We start from the raw sequence: 15,246 nt of genomic DNA on the forward strand, positions 1-15,246 counted from the left end.
TCTGGTCATAGCACTGACCACCACGTAGGTGACATATTAGAAATGAGTTTAACATCAATGCTTCCTGAAATCCTCGGCTCACCTCAGTGTCAGTTCAGCGATAAATTGTTGGCAAGAAACATTAAAAAAACATTAATCATAAGAGGCTGGCGTTTTAACGGGAAAATCAGGGTCGAAGCCGAAACTGGCCACACCTCCAGATTATGGTCAAGATTTCATTCTTCAACCCAGTCAATATTGGAGAACCACTGTAGGAGAGAAGTTCCCTGTGGAACGTGTTCCTACAGTAAGTCTGCTTCCAAGACGGGACATCATGGACTGAGGGGAAAACCACACTTCTTAAGGTAGGCAAAGACATTTTTGTGATGTCTTGTGAATGAATATTTTAGCTCAGTCAAAGAAGATCCAGGAGAAGAATTTGGGTGTTGATTACTGTCATTAATGGGAACCAGTGTACGAAGCATTGAAAAAAAACCTACATACGCACTTTAGCCTAAACTTTCCCAAAGACGTGGGAAGAGGCTGAAACTAAGTATTTCTATTTCTATGAACAAGCAAGTATTTTCTCTTAAGTATCTTTCTTTAAAATACCAGATTTATTAACATTTTTAACTGTGAGACGAAGATTATTGAGATTTTGGAGTATCAACAAAATTTCCGATCACACATTGAAAAAATACTGTGAAATATCTAGAACAGATTATAGAATATTGTGCAGAATTTAAACGATTTTTATATGTTTTTTTTGTATTGTTTTACTAAGTTTGTCTTTGTCTTTTTTATTTTTCCACAGCTCTGCAGTTAATATAGTTAGTAAAGACAGAGATCTAAACAGTCACAGGTCAAAAGAACATGGATTGGAAGTTTCTCCAGGGTCTTCTTAGTGGAGTCAACAAGTACTCCACTGCCTTCGGGCGCATCTGGTTGTCAGTGGTCTTCGTCTTCCGGGTGATGGTCTACGTGGTGGCCGCTGAGCGTGTCTGGGCCGACGACCAGGGACAGTTTGACTGCAACACCCGCCAGCCGGGTTGCACCAACATCTGCTATGATTACTTCTTCCCCATCTCTCACATCCGCCTGTGGGCCCTCCAGCTCATCTTTGTCACCTGCCCCTCATTCATGGTGGTGCTACACGTGGCCTACCGAGAAGAGCGTGAGCGTAAGTACCAGGCCAAGCACGGGGAGCACACCCGGCTGTACGACAACACGGGCCAAAAGCACGGCGGCCTCTGGTGGACGTATCTGATGAGCCTGTTTATCAAAACCACCTTTGAGGTCTTGTTTCTGTACGTGCTCCACTACATCTACGACAGCTTCAAGCTGCCCAGGAAGGTCCAGTGTGATGTCAGTCCCTGTCCCAATTTGGTTGACTGCTACATCGCCCGACCCACAGAGAAGACCGTTTTCACCTACTTCATGGTGGGGGCGTCTGTTGTGTGTGTGGTGCTTAACATCTGTGAGATTCTATATCTGATTGCGTTCCGGATGGTGACTCTCAAACATCGAGGCAGCGCCCGCACTCCATCAAGAAAGATCCACCCTGGGCTGAGCTGTGATGGCTGCTAGTCCTCTCTACCATCCTGGAGAGCCAGTAGAAAAACTAAATGTCTTAATATGCCTCAGTTTGAATAAATATCGGGTAATTTTTTCTCCATTAAAGAATAGGTTTGCTTTTTTTTCACGTCAGACTTACTACAATACTCACATGTCTTTGTGCACATAGTTCTTCCTCCTGTCCATATTGGGTGTGTAGAGGTCCCTCCCTATGAGATTCAAATGACTGAGGATTTCTACTTGGTTTGTCCAACTCAGAAACAGAAACCTCAGTTGATCGTATTTTTTTCCCAGGACAAGGACGATGGATCTTGTCCCACATTGTCTTTACATTAGGAAATGATCTCTACATGGACGTCATGGATGAGAGGAATAATTACAGTATATTCTTTTAAGGAACATTTGGGTATGTGTGCATTGTTTTAAGACAGATGTGAGGTGAACATCTGTGAAAATATCCCTTAAGGTTATTTAAAAGTTTAATATAATTTCTATTTGAATGTATCTATTTTACCACAATATTTTATTCTTTCAGAATTATTTTCTGTGAAATAAATGTTATTGATCATTAAAATAAAAGGAGACTCATGTATTTGTAACCATTGTCAATATATCTTTGAAAAAAACTGAAACCATTTGTTTTTTGTATTCGCTGGAAATAATGTCAAACCACTGAGAATAAAGTTTTTCCCATAAATCACAGTAAACGCTCGTTATTGAGAAAGAAGATCCGCTCTCTCCTCCTGTAAAGGCGCCAATTCTCCACCTGGTGGCGCTAAAGGCCTACTACATAATCATGTTCTGAAGGTTCCAGCAAACACGATCCATTCAATGATCCCATTTACATTGTTGAGTTCTTTTGTGATTGCTCACCATGTTGAATTACCACAGTATGAATTAACTATAGATCCTGTGATTAGTAACTTTATAGTAAGTTAGGTGAGATTGGAATAGCTGGCTACCTCTGAAATCACATTATAGCTTAATGTATATGTTGCCTATTGTAATGTTTCAGTAAATATGTCAATTGTGCAAAATGTATGATCAGTGCATCAGATATTTAAAAAACACATCTGTCATGTTTCCCCAGGCTACTACTACTACTACTACTACTAATAATAATAATAATAATAATAATAATAATAATAATAGTAATGACAAGAAACACCTTTATACGTAAATTCTTTTAGATGTTTTCCAGTATATCATTGTATGAATTATTTCCGTATTTTTTTCTGTCACACAAACAAACCCAGCACGTCATCAAGGTTTTCGAAATTGAATCAACGATGGGTGATTGGCAACTTTTCAAAATAAAAGCATTAGACGCTCCACCCGGTAAAGATGAATATTTACCACTGGAGTTGTTGTAAGAAAAAATATATACAGTGAGATTTAAAACGGTTGCGATTGACTATTGTTTCCTAAACTTTAATTTGCAACTCTTGAATGTATGTGTTCAAACAAATATAGTATCATACACTACTCACTTATATATCAAACCGTCATATAAAAACTATATGTCTTGATTTGTTGAGGATGGGTTATTAATCTTTATTTATCTTTCTGATAAATCGATATTGCCACACGACAGGCTGGGAGATCAGACGAGGTTTTATTGTGAAAGCAGAGGTGTTGTTGTGTGTGTTTCCTGTTGTGTGACTGTTGTGTCACAATGTTTGGAGAGAGGAGCAGATCTCTCTGAGTGAAGTCAACTCTCTGATCACTTTAATCGGATGGTGAGCTGACACAGATATGGCCGCTGCAGGTAATAGATGTGAATTTAAATGTGTGTGTGTGTGGAGGTGAGTAGTTGTGAAAACGTGTATCAAAGTCATTATTTACTTAATATCCTGATGTTTCACATTGATCCTCTGGGTGTGTCCTCAGCCTTTGGCCTACATGTTGAAAGTGTGCGAGGCTGAGCAGTGTTAATGTGAACTGCTAATTGTCACCTGTGCACGTGGGTTGTCCCAATGCATGCAGGGATGTGACCCACACACGCACGCACGTGTATGTATATATGTATATGAACTCCTTTAACTTTGCAATACTTTTGTCAGGACAATTCAATGGCTCCTGTGCAATATGTTTCACTTTGAATCTTCAGTTTACGCTCTTATATTATTTCAATTTCATTTATATATTCTTATATCTCGTTGCAGTTGTATCACATGTTTACTTATTACTCTCACTGGTGTCTATCTTTTAACTTTCCTCTTTGTAACAGCAACTTTCCCTGTTGTACAACCACATTCAACAAACAGCTCAAATTCTTTATGTAATGCTGCAGTTACTCGATGTCACAGCTACAGACACAAGTTTGTTGTTTTTCACGTAACAGATTTTACGCCAGGTTTCTATGTGTCTGTAAAACTTGGGCTTTAGTTCGACAGCAGATTTTGTCTTTGAAATGTCTCGGCACGTTTAGAAAAGGAAAAGTGAAATTTAACCTTATTATCCTTTTTGCTCCTCGACATACTTTGACACAAACAGAAAGTGTCTCTTGAATATTTGGTACGATTTTAATTTCAGGTAGTTTTAGGAGTGGCAAAGACAGTTTGATTTTTCATGTAGTGTAGTTTTGTGGCAGTTCCAGTGTGTCACAGCTTGTTCTGTAGTTATGTGCTCAGCAGCTAATCATTAATGCAGGTGACATCTCTGCAGTGGCTTTTGACTTCTGTGTCTCTGATCCATACCACATGGTGAACATGAACTGCAACTCTCTATTGCTTTACCTCCTGCAGCACTAACCTCCTCCTCCTCCCTCCTCCCCTCCCTCATCAGGATTGTGTTGTTCCAGGCCGGAGGAACCGAAGGCCCTGATGAAGATGGGTCTGTGCATGGTCCTCATCGGTCACGTGAACTTCCTGCTGGGAGCGCTGGTGCACGGCGTGGTGCTCCGACACGTCAGCCTCCACAAGCAGGCCGGGGCCATGGAGTACGCCATCTCCAACGTGGTGGCTCTCACCTCCGGCCTGGTGGTGAGTCATTGGAGATGGGACACCTCGCACTGAGCTGTCCACCATGTCTGTGGCTGCCCACTGAGTAAACGCCACAAGAACTAGAAATGATCATTAAGTGCTGTAGAAAAAGGAAAAAAATCAATATTAAAACAAAGAGCTATTTTGGCTTAATGCCATAAAAGCCTCTCTTTAGCTGTTGGGAAAATACATTTGGTAAAAGTAGCATCAGCCTGTGTGTTAAATAAACTCCATGTGGCTCCTTAAAAACCAAGTAGGGCAGTGTTTAATCTAAAAATCATTTAGAATCTCACTCAAGCAGATCACGGGAGCCTTCTTATAATCAGGGTTACTTGTAATGCCACATCCCTCGTCTATTTGCACCCCCCAAAGAGGCATTATGCTTTCATCAGAGTTTGTTAGTTAGATAGTTAGCAGTATTACTGAAAAACTACATAACTGAGTTCTATTATATTTTTTGGAGGGGGAAGGGAATGACACAAGGAAGAAGACATTACAGTTTGGAGCTGTAAAATAGAGAAACAGTGGCCTGGCCAAGGTATCTGCTCCCTGATTGCCCTTGAATTTGAATGCATATATTAGAGCTGGGCAATATGGCCAAACAATTTATCAAGATAAACAATTTCAAATCAGTCAATATTGATAATTACCGTGATAAATCTTGAATTATTATTTCTTTTAAGTTTAGGATGGTTTTTGCTCCTGAGTGAAGGTTGTAGTTTTAAACTTTATGAGCAAAGAATGAAAAACACTTTGACACAACTCACAAATCTGACCTGCTTGTAAAAGTAAAAGGTCGATTCATGAAGACTTTGTCAGGTCTGACAAAAACAACTTTCAAAACACAGACGCCCACACACACACACACACACACACACACACACACACACACACACAGTGGTGCTTAAACACATATTTGAAACTCGTGCAATGACACACACAGCTGTGATGCTGACTTGTGTTGCTGCCTCTCCTGTATGGAGACCAGATGAGAAGTGTACGATGTGAGATCTTAGAGTTTCAAAAACCTTAGATGTTTTTTGCCTGATCTCTGTCCTCCCTTTATTGTTATAGACGTAGCAGCTGCAAACTGAACATCTGTCTTGTGTCTGCAGGGAATCATTGTTGGCATCCTGGCTATCGTCCTGTCTAAGAACAAGAAGAGTAGAGGCCTGGTTAGTATCACGTATTCTAAATTTAAAGTTATCAAAAAGTGATTTAAAAAACGATTCTTCTTATTTCCCGGAAACCCCCTCCCTACTTTGCCAGATGACGCTCTGACTAATACTATTTGTTCTACCTACTCCTCACATACACTTGTATTCTCTCTGTTTTCCTGCTTTTTCACTTTTTCACACTTGATTTCCAGCGTTTCTCTCTGTCTGACTATTCCAGCTCTGCAGTGCCAGAACAGTCTCTGTTTCTCCCCCCCCCTCCCTCGCCCACTCCCTCCCTCCAGTCATGCAGAGCGGCCTCTCCTCCCTGTTTATTCAGTCAGCTGTCTGCTTGCTCGGACGGGACTGACGAGGCAGAATGAGTAAGCCCGGGCAAACCTGCCACGATCAAACCACTCCCAGTCTCCCTTTTGTCACTGAGAGAAACTGAAGCGGGTTGGGCAGGGCTGACGAGCAGCAGGTTACTTCCTCCTCTGTTTTGTTATCTTTTTTTATTTTCCATGCATCATGTGGCGAGAATGAAGCTTAATCTCAACACTCCCTAATTCTGTTAATACTGCTGTACTTTATCGCATTGTGCCGGAGCTGCTACGGTCTCTAATCTCCCGGAACGTTTGTGTTATTTCTTATTGTTCCTATCAGGTTTCTATTGAACTGCTCAGTCATCTTCACAGAGAGGTCTGGAGACTTCCTGTGCCCTCGTCACACCTTCTGTGAACTTATTGAAGAGTTGGTTTCTCTAGCCAGAACTTTTATTTGTCTATAAATCTTGTGCATCACTAATAGCTTTACATTATTACTTCAAATATTTGAGTTTGGTCAGGCTGCCATCATGCTCTATCTATCAATCAATCCCTTAAAAGACTAAAACAACAGAGGGGGAGTCAGTCTGTCAATATTTCTAGACCGACTGAATCCTGGCTGTGGCAGCTGCGAGCCCATTGGCACCTGCTGAAGATGTAAAGAGGGGTCACAATCATAGTTTACTTTCTTCAAGTCCAAATTATTTCATAAAATAGCAGAGCACTAAATTATTATTATAGATTTTAGCTTTGCACTTATTGTAGTGCTGAGAATTAAAAAGTAGATGAGCAGCCTGGTTCACAACTGCAACGTCACCATTAGATAATGTTACACACTGAACCTTTTAATTATCAGCTAAAGTAAGTAATTTGTTTCTGAAACACTTTTCCGGTCCTGATAGCCAGAACCAAAACCGTCCTGTGTCTGTGCCCTCACAGGACTGTAATAAACACAACCAATCATTTCATTTGGACAAAATGAAATGATTGGCTGGCGCACCTGTCTGTCCCTAACCAACCTGTGCACGACCGGAATCTTCAGCCGCAGAGACGATTGTCAGAAGTTAACATTTCCATTATTACTAACCCTGTCTTTAATCTGCTCATCGTTAATTCAAATGATTTATGTGTCAAAAATAGGTGAAAAAAATGCGTCTTTTTCAGATGACTCGTATAAACAGAAGCTGGAACCTGAGAAACATAAATCCTTTAGAAAAATTATTGGTTTCACATTAAATGTAACTTTGTAATGTTTCGTGTAAAAAAGGTCACATAGCATTCTTTCTGTTGCATTCCATAGATGTTATTTAGCACAAATGCATGGATCTTACATGGGTGTTTTCAAAAGAGATTTATCATGGTGTTTAAAAGTGAGACTTCACTTATCTACACAATTGCACTTCCATGAAGCTGGGAAAATCACAAGAGAAGGGTTAGGGTTGAAATTCTGACCTACATGTCCCATTTAAACCAGGCATTAACTCTTGATATCGACCTGGATGGATTATTTGTCTGATGACATCCAGTCCTCAGGCCTGTTTGGTGACCTGTTTAATATTTTCAAATTTCAAACAAACCAGATGAGAAGTTTCTTGGTTCAACACTATTTGCTGCTGTTTTCACACACACAGACACGTACACAACATTTCAAAGCCCTATTGGTGCATTTAGTTTTTATTAAATTGGTCTTTTGGGGTTTTCCACATTGACATGTTTCACATCTTCACAAAATATATTCATGTTGTTTTCTGACATTTATTTTGTTTGTTTTTCCTTTGATTCCATATATAATAGATTATCCTTAAATATAAATCTTTCATCATGTTGTAGCAGATACCTTAAATCTGCGGTATTTGCTCTGTTTGTATCAATATGCTTAATTCATTATTGTACTTCATTCATTTAACAGCTGCAGATTCCCCCGTCATATAGTCAGTGATCAAGGTTTTCTTTCCCAATATGTCTCCCACAGACGTGGTCACTCTTCACAGTCAGTTTGTTGGCAGCTGTCATGGCGGCGGCTTCAGCCGTCGGACTCCTCGTGTCCGTGGTGAGGGCCATCATTCATGGAGGGCGGAGCCTCCTGACTCACTGCCGCTTCCCCGATGCCATCGGCTACTCCAGCATCACCAACGAGTGTCCTTTTGACCCCACGCGTATCTACGTGAGTGCATTAGGTTGTACTACAGTCGCTGAGATCACAGCGGCTTTCTTCTCATCAACTGGCTCTTTGAAGAGCTGACTGGTGTCACATAGATGCAACAGAGCGGTCACATAGGCTCAATCCCTTGTGCGTTCATGTGTGTGTGTACATAGGGTGTGAGAGAAGGAGGCAGTTGAAGTGACTTGTCTTTCTGTCGCTCAGTCAGCCACACTCTGCAGCCCACGGGCTGGTGGCAGAAATGCTGACCTGACCCTGTCGGTCCACTTCAGACTCTGTCGTGCTCCAGTGGTCCTGAGACCAACTGCCAGGTCTGCTCAGCCACACAGCTGTTTCCACACATCAGCACCACTTTAGCATTTTAGCACGACTTGTAATCTACAATTTATATGTTAAGTGACCTATGGCGCAAGAGGTTAATGGCGGTCCCACCGTAGATACAGATAAAATGGTACCATATCTAACTTGATGTTAGTTAAAATTGTCGGTATAGCTGTGTGCAACTACATGAGTGTGTGTTATAAACCCATATGTGTTCCCTCTGCCAAGGAGGTAATGGTTTCATCTGATGTGAGGTATAATTAAATTATGAACTTTTCATTTTACTTTGAAAATCAGCACCAAAATAAGACCAAAGTCACAATAAACCAAATTCTTCTGACAGTAAGTCCCAACTCAGAATGAGCACTGTCTCATATTATATCACCTGAAAGTGTCTCAGGCTTCTGGCTCTGATAGTGAATGATAGGGGTGCAAGGTTGTTTTTTTTTGTTGCTTCCTGCATATTTCATCATGGATTCCAAAGAAAGCTCACAACACTACACTCTCTTTGTAGCCTGCTAGAGAGCACGCCGCACAAAAGGCAGCTCTCTTTCTTCGAATTCCCTCGGAGCGCTTTTTACTCTGCTACACTCTGCGCTGCGTATCATTCATTCACCACACTCTCCTGTGCGAACTCAAATTCCCACGGTTCGCTGCCGTGTTTGTTGCAGAGGGCTCTACAGCCATTTGAGAGAAATAACATTCTCTGTCACCTCATTACCCGAGCTGTGTCCTCATCTATGCTGCTGGGAGCCCTTGCCTCAAATTGTTCTCTGTATGGTCCAGCTGGTGGTCGCTGCTAACTCCGCTCCTTCATCCCTCCCCAGAGCACCACTCTGATCCTTTGGTTGCCTCTGATCGTGACTTGTATCACCCAGATGGTGTTTTCTGCCCAGTGCTTGGCCGTCTGCGCCTCCTTCCTGGGCCTGCCCTGCTGCCGGAACAAGAAGAAACCAAAAGACTATGGCAGAGCGGTGAGACCCATTGTGCGGCTGAATCCCGGTGTATATGTTAGTTTTAAATTAGCCTTATTTCAAAACTGGATTATATTTTCTGTTTTTTTTTGTGAAGATCAACGTGGTGAGGCCGATGGAGGCAGAAGCTGCTCCCTCTCGCTACACAGAATCACCAAGCAGCTCCAGTGAACCTCCATCGCACTATACCGAACCTCCTAGAAGAGGCTATAGCCAACCTCCAAAGCCGAACCCTGCTCCCTCGAGACAGCAGCACAGACCTCCCCCTCTTCAGCATCCTCCCCGTCTGTACCAGAGTCTTCCTCCATCGGAGAGGCAGCCCCTTCGCCAGCCGCACAGGGAAAGGTCAGACAGAGAGCGGCCGGAAACGAGGGCTGGCAGCCAGCAAGCGGCACCGGAGCAACACCAGCTGCTGGAGCGGGGCACAATGGAAAGGTCCAGCTTCTGGATTTAGCCACATTTGACAGGTGGGAGCTTCATGAAGAAGAAGGGCTGTGCGTCTATGCACTGCAGCGTCCAATCGCATACACTGTTTTCCTCCTCAAAGCTACAGACTCTGACTGAGGGTGTTTTTTATTTAGCAGTGCACCGGACCATCGTGAATCTGATGCATGAAATGTCTGCAGCTCAGAGGATCTTTGCACTGTGTGTGTGTGTGTGTGCGTGTGTGTGCTCTTTACGTGTTGTGCTTATGTTGGCCAAATTATTCATAACAGGATAGAAAGAGGAGACAAATCCTCTAAAGTCAGGACAAGGTGCCAATTGTTGCTTTTACGGTGAAGAAATATTTCAACACTTTGGGAATTGACCTTTTCTCTGTCGTTAGGATATAATTAACTTGACCTGAAGTTGAATTATTGCTTTAATGTGGAGATTAATATGGATGATGGAGGCCAGTGAAATGTCCAACACAGAATACACTGTATGTTTGTGGGCATGCCTTCAACCTTTAAGAAAAGTGTGTATGTTTGGGTGCGTAGAGTTTTCTGCGGTCAACAAAAAAACAGTTTAATGAGAAACTAGCACTGCAAGATTTTGTATTTATTGCCTGAGTAAATAAAGTTTTTATTCAAAAATAATGAAGCTCTTCTGTTTGTTTTGTACCTGACCTTTTGTTAGTGGGGGGGAAAAAAGTCATTCTAATATGTGGCAATGGCAGCAGGTACAGTGACCTGACAGGTATGACTGGTTACGCTCAGACATGCATGGACACCAACTGACAGGATATTGCGAAAAAACCCACGGCATGACAGACGTATGTTCCAGCCTCGAAAAGTGTGCAAATGCATGATGGCACTTTACAGCTGTCAGCCCAGACAGAAGAAAATGAGGAAGCAGTCCACACGTGCAGCTTTGAAACACATATTTATTTCGATTTCAGGTCCAACGGAACAAACATGACATCCTCACGTGAGGTTTTCATGCAACCGAAAAAAAGGGAAGGGGGGGAAAGAGGGGTCAGGGAAGGTAGAAAGGAGGAGAGGGGCCATATTTATCCAACACAAGGTACCAGTTTGTCAGAGGCAGTGAGAATAGAAAAAGGGCAGAGCTGTGATAGGTTGGTGTTGGGGCAGCAACTGTTGTTCCTTATCCTACCAGCAGAAGGCAGTGACACTATAGGATTCCCCCCCAAAGCAGAGGTGCGGCTGGTTCGGGAAGCTCCCGTGCAAACTTTTGGTTCAAGTTAACCTTGGATCAGTGTCATGTCATGTGGATGTGGCTGCACCAGCACAGCTCTCAGGCTCTGCAGTAGTTGTTCACTCGGGCCACCACTACACACATTCCAGTGTGTGAGGTAGTAACACAAAAACTAAATCCCAATCAGGCTGATAATGGACTTTTTTCCCCATAATTGAATCTGTTTTGACCGAGCGTCGTTTCTGACCAGTGAACAAAAAGGTTATTTCCTTTCTCTCCGACGGCAGACAGAGAAATCATCCAAGTGTAATGAGCAGTTTCACTCTGCACATTTTCCACAATGTGTGAACTGAAGCCCATCCTGCTTTATGAAGCTTCTCACACAGATAACATTATTTCATTAGTCTGGGTTTTAATGGAACATTTCAGTGTCCACTTTGAAAAGGATTTCCTAAAATCAGAAGAATAAAATTAAGAAATGAAAACTGAGACCTTGTCCAGTTTTCTCTGAAGCGAGGGAATATTCATGGTCAAATTAAAGAATGTTAATTAGCACTGTTGGAAGAAGTATTCAGACCATTTTGTTATAGATTACTATACTGAAATATCGGTGCTAAAACCTTAGCCTACTTAAAAGTTTCAGGACAAAAGCTACTCATTACGCAAAATACCTAGTCAGTGTTATAATTTCACATTATTGGATCATTATTATTGATGCATTAATAAGCAGTTCTTTAATGTTGTTAGTAAAGTTGGAACTATTTTTAACTGCTACTACTTTTACAACTTTTCAGTACTTTGATCGAAAGCAATAGATAATATTAAACTAATCCTATGTTTGTGTGTAAATTCCCTAATCTAAAAAAGTAACTATACTTGATAAATTAAAGTTAAAGTAAAAAAAGTCCAATGTTTGTACCACAAATACACATATAGTATCCGTGTCCGTCAAGAATAAAGAAATGCCATTATCATAACAATATTAAATATCCAAACAATATAAAGCATCCACTGGTGCTTTTGTTGTGGATCATATCTGGCTAAGAAACATGATCCATTGAAAATAGTATTTTTGCTCCAATCTGTGTTTTTTTTCCCAGTTTGGCCAATGGTTACATGTGTCACGACAGAATTTATAGTGTGTTTTATTTCCAAAAACAGAAGGTGGCAACAGAGATCCGGCAACGTGGGCCTTACATGACTTAAACATGAGAGAGGTGCTGGCATCGCTGCAACCAGTGGCTCTGTTTACATGTGCACAGTATTTAGGATGGAGGTGTTGGATTGTGAGACATGTTTTGTTCAGTCGAGGCTTTGTTTTAAAACTCTAATCTCACGCAGTTGAAAATACTTTATTCAATCAGAGAGACTGATTTGATGCCGTGTCTCCGAGCTCTTCACTTTCTCTGTGTCTCCATTTAGGAGCTGCATCCCCCGGAGGCTGCATTTGAAGACTATACTGTCCCATTTTGAAGGCGTCCTCCAATTGCATCCTTCCATCCCAGAGAAACGATCGCTCCAAGGGGGGTTACATCGCGCCTATCCCAGGATTCATTGAGCTTTAGTGAAGAACCTTCTTTTCCGAGAGGTAAGGGCACCAGAAAGTGACGAGACACACAATGCTTGAGTATGATGCTTCAACTCAACTGAGCAGCTAAAGGTGCATGTGTGGAAAAAACAAGGGGCACTTTCTTGGCATGTCAAACTTCAGCTCTGTTAGTACGCAAACGCTGGTGACGCCGATCACAGAAAGCCTCTGTAGACAAGACCGTCTCCTCTTGGTGCGGCCTTGGTGGTCTACATAGACTGCCTCCTCCGAAGGACGCAGCCCCTGAATTAGGTCACAGCTTATGTAAAATAAAAATGTGAGAATATCATATTATATTTTAAAGATGTCGATTAGTGCTTGTATAAACACAGCCACTGGTTTCTGTCAGGTTACTACTGCACAAGTCGGATAAGACCCTAAAAAATCCAAACCAGAGCCAGTACGTGAGCTCGCTCCCGTCTCATGACACCTGTCCCTCTATGTTACCGCTGCGTGAGCGCACTGATCCAGGTTATAAAAGCATTCAACTAGAGAGTGATGAACGAGCCCTTAGTGAACTTTCCAGTCTGTCAGAGGAAAAGGGAAAGAGAGAGGAGGGGGTTGGGGGGGTCAGGGTTTGTCCCGGAGCGAGACAAATAGTCAGTCTGGTACGTCTGGTACGCTGCTGAGGACGCTGCAGAGCTACAAAAGGATACCACTGTGCCTGAACTGGTTTCGTGTATTCTTGTCGTCGTCTAGATCGCAGGAACATGCAGTGTAGTGACGGATTGGGACTCTTCAAGTTTACTGCTCGTCGATAAAGAACTTTAAAATACTTACAGATTAGGAAACAGCACGACATGGTAATACTGTAAAAGTTAGCTTCAAGCATACCGCGCAAAATTCACATGCACACACACACATTCGGACCTAAATGCGCGGCCACACTTTTACAAAGACATGGCGGCTCAAACGATATGTGCTACTGGTGTCGTTGATCAAATGCATCATGGGACTTTATCTTATTTCACAAGATTTGCGTAATCTCCCACAACCACCAAAATCCCAAAGAGTTCGACCTCAGCGGACATGTTCTCCTTCTGTCACTGTAAACTGCAACATCTTTAACAACTTATCAAAGTAAAAGCACGATGATAAGAATATAAATGAATAAATAAAACAACATGGAGAAAAATCATATGTACAGATGAAAAACAAAAACATTTGAAATTTAAAAATCAATAATAAGCCAGTAGATATTTAATAAAAACCTAATGGGATCTTAGGCCTTCTTTTTCTCAGCGAAACATCATATAGCAGTAAAATCCCAATAACCCCACCCACCCACCTTGAACTCCCTACAACCCATTCAGATCAGACCAGGAAGCTACGCTACATAATACTGCCTTTCAATGCCGGAGTGTGAAGACAAATGTACTTCATCTTATGATATACATAGACATACAGTATGTACATGATATACACGTGTTGTGGAGGAGGAAACGAGAGAGAGAGAGAGAGAGAGAGAGAGACATAGAATCTTCCCCAAATATAAAAATTAAAGTAAAACGACAGTGATGACTTTCCTTATCCTCTTTAAAATTCCTCCTCTATCCTTGCACACAACAACATAAAAAAATATAAGTTGATATGAGAGATGAGAACCATCATGCATTGATTTTCTTTTGTGACTGGTTCAGTAGCAACAGAGAGGAAGTGAGGAGGAAAGGGAGGGGGGGGGCGCAGCCAGGGCGGGAGTTCAGAACTGGGAGGCCGAGCTGGGGTCGCACTGGAGTAGCCGCACGATGGAGGGGTCGCTTTTGGCACCTTTGATAAACTCCTCCAGGGACAGTTTGCCTGCAGGACGGACCACAGAGAGAAGACAAGAAAAACAGACATTATTCACTCAGAGTCCGGCACCACATCTTTCCCTTGAAAGCAGAAAATGAAATTAGTCAGTATGGTGTCAAACGACAACATCTGAACTACACAGACTCATCTCGGAATATTCATTGACAGACACAGGAATTTTCAATATCAATGTTCTTGGTGGTTTAGCAGGTTCAATAGTGACCTGAAGGATAAACACTGATCATCCACAACATTAAAACATGTGGCAATTCTGACATTCGCATCTTGTTCAAAGCTTCACAGTGACGTCAGCTCGTATAGAAGATGTAAATATTCCTAATAACAATATAAATTATTTTGCAAGTATGGACAGGGGATGAAAACTATGTTGGTTAGTTTGCATATGAAAGATTTAAATTAGCCCGTTACTTGGAGAAAGCCTGAGAGATGAGACAGTTTTTAACAGAGAGTTTTTGGTAAAACTTTAGTTAACTTTTTCTTTTTTGTATGTAAATCACCAGAGGATATACTGTATGTTGTATTTTTTTGTTTGGTGTAAAGCAGTATCTTGGGATCGGGGGATCGGCCAAATGTTCCGTATGATAAGGAGTGAAAAATAGTAAAATAAGCAGAATTATTACCTCTGTCATGGAGCTTATGTTTTCATCAGCATTTGTTTGTTTGTTTGTTAGCAGGGTTACACAAAAACTACAGAAACAGTCTCCATTCCATTTGTTTTGGAGGGAGGAGTAAGACAT

General features: G+C 41.7%; 3 protein-coding genes across 5 annotated transcripts in view; 2 read left to right on the forward strand and 1 right to left on the reverse strand.

The window, feature by feature from the left end:
• Positions 1–852: 852 nt before the first annotated feature.
• Positions 853–2,670, forward strand: LOC118124906 (gap junction beta-3 protein). The gene is given in 2 exon segments (XM_035183111.2): positions 853–1,591; positions 2,645–2,670. Coding segments are annotated over 2 exon segments (765 nt in total).
• A 524-nt stretch (positions 2,671–3,194) lies between these two features.
• Positions 3,195–10,550, forward strand: tmem54b (transmembrane protein 54b). 3 transcript variants are annotated; one of them, XM_035181956.2, is made up of 6 exons: positions 3,195–3,322; positions 4,342–4,538; positions 5,654–5,713; positions 7,988–8,179; positions 9,376–9,471; positions 9,569–10,550. In XM_035181956.2, the coding sequence occupies exons 1-6, from the start codon at positions 3,310–3,312 to the stop codon at positions 9,923–9,925; spliced, it is 915 nt and encodes a 304-aa protein (XP_035037847.2). In that variant the 5' UTR covers positions 3,195–3,309; the 3' UTR covers positions 9,926–10,550. The 3 variants fall into 3 exon arrangements, with proteins under 3 accessions (XP_035037847.2, XP_035037845.2, XP_035037848.2); XM_035181954.2 differs by having other exon boundaries at positions 3,196–3,322; positions 9,325–9,471; XM_035181957.2 differs by lacking the exon at positions 5,654–5,713 and having other exon boundaries at positions 3,196–3,322; positions 9,325–9,471.
• Positions 10,551–10,819: 269 nt separating this feature from the next.
• LOC118125094 (hippocalcin-like protein 1) overlaps positions 10,820–15,246 on the reverse strand; it is a 39,176-nt gene continuing 34,749 nt past the window's right edge. Inside the window, exon 5 of the mRNA XM_035183466.2 lies at positions 10,820–14,494. Within this exon, the coding sequence (XP_035039357.1) occupies positions 14,397–14,494 (98 nt within the window). The 3' untranslated portion in view covers positions 10,820–14,396. The remainder of the gene's footprint in view (positions 14,495–15,246) is intronic.

Source organism: Hippoglossus stenolepis, chromosome 17 (assembly GCF_022539355.2).
Source record: "Hippoglossus stenolepis isolate QCI-W04-F060 chromosome 17, HSTE1.2, whole genome shotgun sequence".
NCBI lineage: Eukaryota > Metazoa > Chordata > Actinopteri > Pleuronectiformes > Pleuronectidae > Hippoglossus > Hippoglossus stenolepis.

Bases quoted from the DNA above. Each gene is read 5' to 3' on its own strand.
- tmem54b (XM_035181954.2), top strand. The intron at 4,539-5,653 runs GTGAGTCATTGG...TTGTGTCTGCAG, and splicing joins CTCTCACCTCCGGCCTGGTG to GGAATCATTGTTGGCATCCT. The intron at 8,180-9,324 runs GTGAGTGCATTA...ATCCCTCCCCAG, and splicing joins TTGACCCCACGCGTATCTAC to AGCACCACTCTGATCCTTTG.